The 12,569-nt window shown below is 39.1% G+C and overlaps 1 protein-coding gene across 29 annotated transcripts in view; it reads left to right on the top strand.

Moving 5' to 3' along the window:
* Window positions 1–12,569, top strand: part of ANK3 (ankyrin 3) — a 701,719-nt gene that overhangs the window by 578,334 nt on the left and 110,816 nt on the right. For 15 of the 29 annotated variants that reach the window (XM_054521780.2, XM_054521785.2, XM_054521783.2 and 12 more), the window contains 2 exons: window positions 3,923–3,976; window positions 10,875–10,998. In XM_054521780.2, the coding sequence (XP_054377755.2) occupies window positions 3,923–3,976; window positions 10,875–10,998 (178 nt within the window). 29 annotated transcript variants of the gene reach the window in all.

Below are 12,569 nucleotides of genomic sequence, written 5' to 3' on the forward strand. Positions count from 1 at the left end.
GGAAGGTCATAGCGAGTGTATTTTTTTCCTCCAAGAAGCTATGATAGAGTGAGCAGCTAGAGCAGCCTGTGAAATATTTAACAGATGCCAAGGAATTGTGTGCTTGTTTAACTGCAAACAACAGGCTGTTGTGGGTTTTTTTTTTATTTGCCCCAAACAAATTGTAATTTTGAATATTTTTTCCCCCTAAATCATGTCTGTCCCTTCCATCTACCTGAAAAGTCTGACCTGCTTCCTGTGGAAGGTTGTCCTAATGTGACCATCCTGTAGCCATCTCATTAGCTCAGAGAACACAACAGTGAGAATGAATAAGCAAGGGGAAGACAAGGCGGTGCACAGGGAGCTAGGAGCAAGAGGAGTGAGAGGAGCCCGGGAAAGATGTCCCAATAGGGAGGGGCGAGTCAGAACCCCAGTGAGAATGAGAACTGAGGACAGGCCTCATGTGTCTTTGCCTTGTGTGTACACATCTCTGGGGTATAGGTTGGAAATACAAAACAAACCAATAAATGGGTGTTTATTGCCAGGCACAATGATAGGCAATTTGGGTGTAAGGGAAAGAAAATCGCTGTTTATACACGAGCCTGGTACTTCTTTATACCTGGGAACAGTGATTAATGTGTTCCTGTATTGTACTCATGGTCCTTGTATGCCTAGGCAATGAAGAGGCGAGAATAATGAAGTCTGGATTTGGGGTTGAAGCTAGACAAATAGCTAAGGAAGAATGAATAGGACAAACCAGCTGTCATGACACTGCCACCTTGAATTTAGCTACCTAGTTTCTCTGCAAGTGAGAACGAACATTTTTGTGCCTGATTTTCCAGGGCTAGTTTGTGGCTAGCAATTAGTTCATTGTCTAGTCTTCTTCACAAGTGGCTTAGATTTTAGATAATGAGAACAGTATAAGTAATCTTGTACTTCTTCCTACCTGCATTCTGTCTTTAGACTTCAGTGCTCCTTTAACCAAGTCAGTATGGTGTTTGATCTTACTTAGAGGACTAAAGGAATTTCTGTATCTGAGTTAAGGAGTACTAATAAGAAAGAATATGAAGAAATTTTAGAGTCTGTCCCAACATTGTCTTTTTCTGTCTCTTCATAGGAAAAAACCTGAATTCTCTTTATTCTGTTCTTTGTGGCTAAATGTGCTTCTTTTTAAAACCTGTATAGCACTTTACTGCTCCTTAATCCAGGCTAGATATAGTTTCTAAAGTAAGCATGCATGACTCAGTGTTGGAACCTTTCCAGGTGGAGCAATGAAAAATGTGCTATGTGATCTTGGTTGGGTTAATAAACAAACCCATCTCAGAAAGGAAATACAATTCAGGTTTTTCTATGAATAGGTAGAAAAAGAATCAAACTGAGTTTGTACTCAAAAAAACAGCTTAAGCAGAGGCATTTGTTCTGTGGAATGAATAATGGCAGTTTGCTCTTCTTTCAGAGGTGTGCAAACTTTGTCATTCAAACCTGATTCTTTTTTGGCCACCTACAATGCCAGGCTCTCATGAGCACCTAGAACTAGGGAAAGGAAGGCAGAATACTGCTGATGGCCGTCCCATAGGAGGCGCATGCACCTCTTAAAATGAGAACACGCTTCTTCGGCCTTCTTAATTTACCTAGTTTACCCAATGCTTATTTAACTATTTTCTCAACTTAATCCATAATTACCACCCATTTTCAGAAGGAAAGCCAGAAAGTTGTATTAGTCCATTCTCACACTGCTATAAAGAAATACCTGAAACTGGGTAATTTATAAGGAAAAGAGGTTTAATTGGCTCATGGTTCTGCAGGCCGTACAGGAAGCATAGCAGCTTCTGCTTCTGAGGAGGCCCCAGGAAACTTACAATCATAGGGGAAGGCAAAGGCGGAGCCGGTACTTTACAAGGCCGGTGCAGGAGGAAGAGAGAGGAAGGGGAGGTGCCCCTCACCTTAAAACAACCACATCTCATGATAACTCACTCACTCACTATCACGAGAACAGCTCCAAGGGGATGGTGCTAACCCATTCATGAGAATCCACCCACGTGATCCAACCACCTCCCACCAGGCCCCATCTCCAACACTGGGGATGACAATTCAACATGAGATTTGGTGGGGACACAGAGCCAAACCATATCTAAAGTATACCCTAGCACTTATTTTATGTTTTCAAAGAATGACAACCATGGCCAGCATATGATGGCAAACAAAGGGTTAAAGTGAAGACCCTCTCTCCCACCCCCTAAATAATCCTCTCCTTCTTCCTACTGAGAGGAGAGGTGGAGAGTGAAGGGAGCAGGAATTAAATGCTCACTCTATTCTATACCTTGAGCATGGGACTGTCAATTTTTCTCTGAGCCTCCAGTCCTGCCAGAAGGTACAGAGATGAGCTGGGCTTGCAGCACCTCCACTGCAAGGCTTGCAGGTCCTCCAGCCCGACACAGAAGTTCCTGGGCTACACGCAGGAATCTCCTGAAGTAGATGGCACAATTCCATCCTCCAAACACCACCTCCTGCTTTTTATCGCCTCTCAGAATATTCACAGGAAACCTTACTTAACACGAGCTCCTGCTCCAAACTGAAAAATGAAAGGAGAAATACATGCAGATCTGGCATCTAACTAATGTTCCCATCAACTATTCTGTAACTCTGGGCTAGAATTAGACTTTTAGAATCCAAGTTTGAGGGATCAGGATCCTAATCCTACCATATTTCTTTTTCTTACTCCTGCTTCCTTGTTCTTTTGAGAATGAAAATATCAGGAGATCAAGGGAAAAGTAATGTGAGCAAATACGTCATTTGGATTCTCTACGCTGAGAATTTATTGTCTAAATGTTGAATGAGATATAAATCTTTGCTGGACGCAGTGGCTCATGTCTATAATCCCAGCACTTTGGGAGGTCGAATCATCTGAGGTCAGGAGTGCAACACCAGCCTGGCCAATATGGTGGAACCCTGTCTCTACTAAAAACACAAAACTTAGCTGGGCGTGGTGGCGGGTGCCTGTAATCCCAGCTACTCGGGAGGCTGAGGCCGGCTAATCACTTGAACCCAGTAGGCAGAGGTTGCAGTGAGCCAAGATTATGCTACTGCACTCCAGCCTGGGCGATAGAGTGAGACTGTGTCTCCAAAAAAAAAAGAAGGGAGCAACAGACACCAAGGCCTACTTGGGGGTGGAGGGTAGGAGAAAGGTGAGGATTGAAAAACTACCTATCGGTGGCCAGGTGCGGTGGCTTACGCCTGTAATCCCAGCACTTTGGGAGGCCGAGGTGGGCGGATCACGAGGTCAGGAGATCGAGACCATCCTGGCTAACATGGTGAAACCCCGTCTCTACTAAAAATACAAAAAATTAGCCGGGTGAGGTGGTGGGCGCCTGTAGTCCCAGCTACGCGGGAGGCTGAGGCAGGAGAATGGTTTGAACCCTGGGGGGCAGAGCCTGCAGTGAGCCGAGATCGTGCCACTGCACTCCAGTCTGGGTGAAAGAGCAAGACTCCGTCTCAAAAAAAAAAAAAAAAAAAAAAAAAGAAAGAAAAAAGAAAAACTACCTATCGGATACTATGCTTATTACCTGGATGATGAAATAACCAGTACACCAAACCCCTGTGACATGCAGTTTTCCCATGTAACAAACCTGCACACGTACCCCTGAAACTACTAGAAGTACCACATTAATAGTGTGCATCTCCTTCTTCCTGCCTTGTTACTTCACTTTTTCTGTTCCATCTCTTAAAGTGGCATGTAAGGTAGAATATCAAAATATTGAGCATTCCCTCTGCTTGATTGCTGGATATCCACTGGTACACATACACATCTTCGTATCTACATGGCAGACTTATGTAAGTGACAATACTGTTTCTGGTGGATGGAACATAAAGCTTATATGACTTATCTGTGGTCCCTATATTTTGTTTTGTTTTATTTTGTTAATTTTATTCATTTTTTGAATAGGTAATAGATGCACATGGTACAAAATTCCCAAGGTACAAGAGTTTACGGTGAAAAGTAAGTCTCCCTCCTCTTTGCCCCGGTAAATATAGTTCCCATTTTGAAAGACAATCACTGCTCTTTCTTTCATTCCACATTTATTGAGCACCTACTATGTGCCAGGTTCTGTTCTGGGCAATGATATGAAGCAAAACAGACAAAGCCCCCTTGCCCTCAAGAAGCTTACATTTTGATTACGAATGTAATATTCATTCAATAGTATCTTAAGTTTTGTATGGCCAGCCCACTGTGGTAGTTAAAAGAAGGGCTCTAGAGTGACAGCAACTGATTTTGAATCCTATTTTCTCTATATTCTAAGTAATCTTGGAGTATTTATTCCACCACTCTAAACTGTGTTGTATTTTGAAATGGAAATAACAATTCTGTTTTATAAGATTATGAGAATTAAATGAAATAATACATATAAAACACCAAACACAGTGCCTAAAACATAGTAAATGCTCAAAAAATATTAGTGTTAATTATAATTGATCTGATTCTACTGTTCTGTAATGCTGACTAGAAATAAAGGATTTATTTTCCCAATAGTTTTCATTTCCTCTCTTTGCTGTATGATCAAAGAAAATCACTTTTCAAAGGATAAGCAACAGTAAATTTAAGTCAAGTTTATCATTAATCTCTTGTGTATTAGACTATTTGCTGAGTTCTATTAAGAAATCAACTCCTAGTAAATCAGTAGAGTATAGAGACACTGTTTCTCTTTATTCTTTCTAATCTTTTTTAATCCCATGTAATTTGGAGGGTTGTACTATTTGGTCTGTACTATTAACTATTAATTTAAACTTTATAATGGGAGATTCTGTATTTTACAGCAGAATTAAACACTTCTGAGCAAAGTTTCTAACAATACAATTTGGTATCCTTATCTTAAGGAACTTTATGACTGAAGTCTCCAGCCAGATGGGAAAACAGCTTTCAGTTCATGGAAAAGTGACAGAAGTTTTCCTTGGTGATGGTCTTAAGGTGGAAAGAGATTAGAAGAAAAGTACATCGGGTGGGGGAAGAAAAGAAGAGAAAATAACTTCTAGGATAAGAAAACACTTTTAAATATTAGGCCAATAACTATTTCCTTTATTCGACATGAAAAAGGATCATTAGGGGGCATAATGAAAGATTGTGAGGATGTTGGGTTGGGTATATTACACCATGTACTGGACCACTGACTTGGAATCTAAAAAGGAATGAGGGTACACCTATTTGGCCCACCACAGTCCTGATAGTCATTTAATATACTCTCTTTCTCTCCTTTGTTCTTGTTTCTATTTTGTATTGTTTTCCTGGCAGACAAAGTTGACAGATCTTTGAATGGTTGATTATGTTGTAGGAAATCTCTTCTTTCAGCCTAGTCATGATGTAGGGAGGACTAGGAAGAGGAGATTGCTGAGTAGTTGAAGTAAAATGCCTCTGAACTGCTTTTATTAATTGGTTAGTGGTGGGATCAGGTAGATTTGGGGAGTTTTGTATTCTTTTTAAATATTTTGTAGGCTCTGATAATTTATTGACAGATGTAGATTAACAATAAGAACATCAGTGCTCAAGATAAAAGTTTTGAAATGCATCAAGTCAATACTAAGTGAGGCCTTCTCTAATGGCATTTGCCACTGTGCTCCTGGGCTTTGTGTATACACATCATTTAATGCACTACAGAGCTAACTCTAATTTATTAGTGATACATTAGGCAACCAGAGTGTGACCTCTTTGGTTTACCTTTGGACCTTGTCATTTCTCATTTTTGTTTTGCTTAGCTATTACAAAATTACAGCCTCCCCTAAACTCAGTGATTTAAGGTCTTATTATCTCCCTTGGTTCTGTGAGTTAACCGGGGCTCAGCTGAGTCTTGGGATCTTTTATGAGATTGCAGTCAGCAGCTGAGGTGGAGGAACATGACCAGATGTCCAAGATGGTGTCTTCATTCAAAGGTCTGACACCTCAGCTAGGATGGCAGCGACAGCTGAGCGTTGGCTGGGCATTTCTCTCTCTCTCTCTCTCTCTCTGACTCTCTTTCTGTCTCTCCTTTCCCTGGTTCTAAGCAGCCTCTCCATATGGCCACCTTGAGCTTCTTTATAACATGGTGCTATCATCATAGTCAGATTACTTACATTGGGACTGGCTTCCCCCAAACCACTGTTTCAAGAGACTTGAGGAGTCTGCAAGTTTTCTTTGAACACAAACTCATTCATTCAAAATCACTTTGCCAAATTTTACTGTTCAAAATTTCAGCCAACCCAGATTCAAGTAGGGGTACTAGGCAAGGACATGAATAGAAGGAAACATAGTTCATTGGAGGTAGGGGTGAGGGGGGCATTTTAAAGACGAGCTACCAAAATCCTCTTTGCCTAAAAATAGTCAAATTCCTCTATAACACAAATATTATTTCACTGCACCAAATACCTTTAGAAAACATAAACCTACACAACTCCTTTTTAGTAAGTGAAAATATGTGACTCTTGGTAACATTTTTAAGCTAAATATATCTGATATAAAATGCATGCCATCTTTTAATAAAATTACCTTGGTTGGCTTATACACATCTGTTAGAAGCTGCCACTAGCCGAAATGTGTTTGGATTATATAGTGGATTAGAGAAAGTTAACAAATCACACAATACAATTCATCTCATTCCTTTCTAATCTTTGGTACAGTAGTGTGTTGTACTATATAATAATGATAGAATGTTTTGTTTATTGAAAGGAGTGTGAATGAACTTTGTTGTTGTTATTGTTCATTCATTCATTCCATCAACAAATTTTGTGATTACCTAACACAGTGCCTGGCTTATAAGTAATGGAGAACAGGGACACTTTACTGCTGTGATTGGATTTTGCCTTTACCAGTATAAATAGTAGCAATTTAAATGCTATTTGAGTTCATGCATTCAGATATTTGGGCATTGGAAAAAATTGTGCTACAGAATAATAGTAATCGTGCTGATTAAGCCCTTACTTTGTGCATTATTTCATTTAAATCTCCCCAGGAGGCTTGAGGGTAGAGGCAGACTTATTACCCCCAGTTTTATAGAGGTTGGAACTATGACTCAGAGCAGTTAAATGGTATTTCAAAGGTCACCCAATCAATACATGGTACAGCTTGGATTTGAACCTAGAGCACCTACTGTGGAAAACAGCATTAAAAGAATACCATTGCTTTTATTTCTAAATTCCATGTCTTTTAAGAAATGTTCTCACCATTCTAAAATGCTAAGTTGGATAATTACTTAATGTTATAAGGCTATTTTATTTTCATTAATCTTTGGCCAAGTGTGTTGACAACTCCCACCCCTACCCCAGACTTCTTTTGGTTTCATAGTGACCATTTCTGAAGTCTAAGAAGTGTGGCTAAAGAATAATGGAAACTTACTTTCATTGAAATTTTACTGTATACTAGTCATTTAACATAATATTTGAAAAGAGTGCTAAGTTGCCATGACATGTAGATTTAAAAGATAAAAATAAAAATAACTTATATTTATTATCAGTCATGGATTCCAAGATTATTTATGAGAACTTCCAATATACCTGGACCAGGAAGAATATGGCTCCTAACTTAGGGGATCTCACCAGCCAATGGGAAAGACTAAGCAGATGTGTTTACTGGCAATACATTCTGATGAGGGACACCTAATGGTGAGTAGAGGGTGCGAGGGCTTCTAGAAAGAGTCAAAGATTAGAGAAGTTCGTCTGGAAAAAACGATAAAGGTTCCATCAAGAGAATACACCCTAGTAAAGGCTCAAAGTCTAAAGAGTTTAAGGACTTCTAGGGACTGAAAAAATTCTGTATAACAGGAGGGAAAGTGGGTGTGGAAGAATAGCCAAGAAGGAAAAATAGCCAAGAAGTCAGTGGAAGGAACATTGCATCATAGGCCTTGCTGAGAAATTGGAATGAATGACAGTATTTGAATAAGGCTTTGCTCAGTTCTGTAGTTTGGATTCGAAATGCAGACTTAAAAAGTCGATGAACATTCAGACATTTCTCTTTAAACAAGACTTCCCCTTCTATTCTTTAGAGTTGGAAATTATTCTCTGCTTGGGAATAGTTTTCAATATGTTCCAGACATTATAAATGACTTCCCTTCTATTTCCATGTATTTCCCATGTTGATTACAGCCAGGCTGATCAGAGTAAAGCACCAGGTGTCACAGCATCCTAATATTATATGAATCATGCATTTATCCATTCATCTATGCATGTATCCAGGGAAAACAGATTTTTTCCCCTATTTTGTCGGTTCTACAGATTCAGATTCCTGTATATTTAGGTAACATTCCAAGGGGATAGATGTGCTCTTATAAAGGAGTGCTTACTTCAGCAAGACAGTTTCTAAACCCTTTACTTTTGAGCCCAATTCTCCAGCTATTCTCGGGGGTGGTGGGGGCTGAAGGGAAGCAAAAAAAAAAAAAAAAAAAAAAAAACAGCAATTGAAATGGCCTTTCCAGTGTACCCAGATGGAAGATGGGGAAGTCCTGCTAGTTTTTTCCTTCACTGCCAACATAAACAGGGTGGAGCAGCTGAGAAGGAAGGCCACTAGTGCAGAGGGAAAGAAACAATGTAACAGCAAAGTGACAGACCTCAGTCCTGCCTCCTATCTGGGGCAACAAAGGCCTCTCCAGCCAACCCCAGTTCTCCCTTTGCTTTGCACTTCCTCCAGGGACCTCTCGAAGGAGCACCAGTGAGTCCCTCCATATTAAATAGTTGAAAGAACTTGGGCCAAAAATAAAGCAGAACACCCATTTGCTTTTTCCAACTTGTCTCACTTCTGCTCCCTTCTTCAAACTCTTGATAAAAAGGAGCGGCAATTAGTGTATTGCAAAGTGCTTCTTGGAGAGTTATGGGAATCACTGCTGCGTTCCTTAGCCCCAGTTTCACAACCTCAACTCAAGGGCAGGCCCTCCCTCTCTCTTTTTCCCCTCCTTCCACCTGACAGGGACCATAAATAACTGAGGCTCCCAGCGTTCCCAGCTGAGAACAAAGTTGAAAGTTTGCCTGGAGCTCTGTGCCACTCCCTGCCTGGGCTACTGCTTTGTTTTCTTCTAATGTTTTTCCTCTACCTGGGTTGGCTGTTTCTTCATTCATATTTGAGAAGAATCACCTCCTAATTAAATGTAGCACTTCGCTCTCTCTCCCTACGTGAAGGCTGTCTCGGTTACCCGACTAGGCAACGCGCATTGGTATCAAATTACCGAAAGTCTACACCGGAGCAGTCCTCATATTTACATACAAATAACTCAGGGGCTTGCATTTATGTCACCATTCTGTCCTGCTAGAGGCTTGCCAGAGGAGTTTTTAATCCAATCAGAAGGAGCTTTAAAAGGATGTCTGCGGAGTGGTCAAAAGGATCTTAATCTCAATTAAGTGGGTTTTTTTTAAAAAGATTTTTTGGGGGACCTGAAATTTTGAAAATCTTCGAACTCTGAGTGGGGAAAGATGTATAATTCCTCAATTGCCTACGAGGATATCAAGATGCTGAGAGGAATTCAGCGGTGGTGAAGAGAGTGGATACAAACCAGGGATTGGTTTGCTTGAGCTGGTTTGGAGGTTGATTCTAAATCACTGCTTAAGGAATTCCTGGAAACATCAGGAAAACATTTGATCATCCAAGCCTAGTGGAAATGGCTTTACCGCAGAGTAAGATCTTTGAGTTGTACTTGGTGTGTGCTGTTTTTGTTTGAGATGCAGTGAATGTGCAAATAGCCCAGCCGTAAATAGTTACTTAAAATAATCTCGTGGTACTGGGTAGCAGCAGTAGAAAGTTGATCTGTTTAGTTTTTACATTTGCAAAAACAGTAGTTGACAGTGTATTTTTAGACTTGATTGGTAGTTTAAAAGCTGAGCTCTTGCGGTTTCCTGAGTTTAAATGAATGGAAAATGTAAACAGTACCGAATGTAGGAATTGGAAAATATATCTGGGGGAATGAATCACTTACCTTTGAGAAAACACAACATGTACACTTTTGCAATCTCTTGGCCAGCGAAGCTTGTGTCCAGAAAGAGGGTAAGAGTTTGCCTGTGTGGGGAAGGAACTTTTCTGCAGCCTGTGCTACCTTTTGAGAAGGATGGGAAATGTCCCAGAGGGCAAAAGACAATTGAAAAACCTGCCTTGTCACTCTTGGAATGTGGTTTTTCCATGTGAGGTCATGTTTTGCATACGTAGCTGGTAAAAGTATTTCACATAATTAACTCTTTGTCTTGATAATTAAAGAGCAATTTATATAGTCCTTTCAAAGTGCTAAAGCACCCATATTATCTCTGGAGAAGGCTGTGTTGCTTTCCATGTAGATTTCAAGCATTGGGACAGTTGGGCTGTTGTTAATTTGATAGGTTTAGAAGCATTTCAAAATTGATGTGTTCCAAGGCTCTCCAACCAAGCATGTTATAGTTCACATAACTTGCTGGTTTCTTACATAAGCCCCAAACTGAAATCCTGTGTGTGAGAAAACCAGTTTTGTTTTTTTTTTTAATGTCTGTTTCCTTCCCACATATAATTTCAAGAACAGTAATGAAGAGGTGGTTCTTATTTTGTAATCCATGTCCATTCAAACAAGCTGCCCTCATCGTGGGTGAGGTGAGGTGAGGTGAGGAAAACTATAACTGACATAAAACATCCACCTTTCTAGTCAGCTGAGGCTTACGGGGAAGCAAAGGGATAGGGGTAATGTTTTAAGATTTGTACTTAATACCAGGAGTTGTTTCCGCTACTTAAATTCACTCTTGAAATTGTGTACTAACCTTTACCTATACCTTTTCCTTCTAAATGGGAGTTACAAAAATTATCCAGGGGATAGGGGAAGGTGAATATGAGATAATGGGGGATTTGCTGATAACCAAAGGAGTGATTTTCTCCACAGCTGACACTTTCAAAAGGGAAGCTTTTGATGTGGGCTTGCTCTCTACATCTGCAGGTGAAGATGCAATGACGGGGGACACAGACAAGTATCTTGGGCCACAGGACCTTAAGGAATTGGGTGATGATTCCCTGCCTGCAGAGGGTTACATGGGCTTTAGTCTCGGAGCACGTTCTGCCAGGTACTTCATTGTTGCTGTCTTTCATAGTTAATTTAAAACAACCATGATTTGTCATAAATCAAAATCATGTTCATTTTTCACATTATCCCAAAATGTGTTCTTTGGATGAAGATGTGAATTTAGCAAAATGTTCTCGACGCAAATACACATGCTCTGCTATTTTCTTTTGTGGTTTGCAGTTGTTAATTTCATGTGATTGAACATGTTAATTATGTGTTCTTTTTTTTCCCCACTTTGCAGTCATGCTTCCAGCACAGTAGCAAAAGAGCTCACTGACAAAACTGGGAGAACCAATCTGAGTCACATATTTCAAAATTAAGTTTTGTTCCATATTGAAAGAAAATATTATTTGCTAATAAGTAAGAAATATGTGTATAGATCGTTCACTATTCTCTCTTTTTTATTGAAATAATAATTCATGATTAAAAGAGAGCATTTTTGAAAAAAAATTATATTGTTTATTAAAGTTGTCCACCAAGTGTTTGAGTATCTCTTCTAAAACTGTTCCATTATTTTGTTTGCAAGAGACATGTTAGAAGTATAACAGTGATTTACCAAAAGTCACAGACAGGAATGGTGACAAATTCAGTTCTTACAACTGAAGTGGAAAACTTCTGTATGGGAAAACCTTGACTCAAACTTTTCTTAAACTAGTTGAAAGAAACAGAACCTTGTGCAGAATTTGGAGATTTCTTTGCCCTAGTGTGGATTAACAGTGTTTGCTGACAGTCAAGTTATTTTAAAGCTAATAATTAAACCTTCTAAGCCAGAGCCCTGAGGACATTTTCCTATAGTTTAAGGATCTGTTGTAAAAAGTTTCATTGTCTAATAGTAAATGGCACTTCCCACAAAGTAAACCCTGGAGTTTATTCTCAGTGTAGTTGGTGTGGCCAGTATGGATATTGAATTGATTTTTCTTCTAGTCTTTTTTTAGTAGGAATTTGAAACTCATATAGCTTGGTAGAACTTTTGCCTTATAAATACATTTATAAAAGGCCTTAAAGTCTTATTGTAGCAGGTGCCATTAACAGGAAGAGGAAAAATAACTTTAAAAAAAAATGCAATATTTTAGGCGATCAAAGATAGCAACAAGTTAAAATGGAAAATATGTAGAACCTTTAAGGTTCTTGAGATCCTGTAGATCTTGTTTAAATTGTAGAGATTTATAGCTTTTGAAATCCAATAACTAGCTTGCCTTCTGTTCTTCTGATAATATATGACACATTTTGTGATCAATCATTTTTATGTAGAAAACTGTAGTAGCTGACCTCCAGTGACATAGGAAACCAGAATATCACACTGTCATTTTTTTCTTAATATAATTCCAAGGCTTTCACACTTCTAATTTTGATTGCACTATTATTTGTTGCTATTATATGTAACTCATTTTTTTTACTTTGATGACTCATGTTATGCTCAGAGGCAAATATTTTTTAAAAATCTATAAAGTCAATATTTTTAAGCACATCGTTAGAGTATTATCAAGTAAAATATATTCTGAGTGTAACATTTTAAAAGGAATACATTAAATGTGTAACTCATTCAACCATAATATTTTTTTTTCTTTTTTC

This window comes from Pongo abelii, chromosome 8, assembly GCF_028885655.2.
Source record: "Pongo abelii isolate AG06213 chromosome 8, NHGRI_mPonAbe1-v2.0_pri, whole genome shotgun sequence".
In the NCBI taxonomy this organism is placed as follows: domain Eukaryota; kingdom Metazoa; phylum Chordata; class Mammalia; order Primates; family Hominidae; genus Pongo; species Pongo abelii.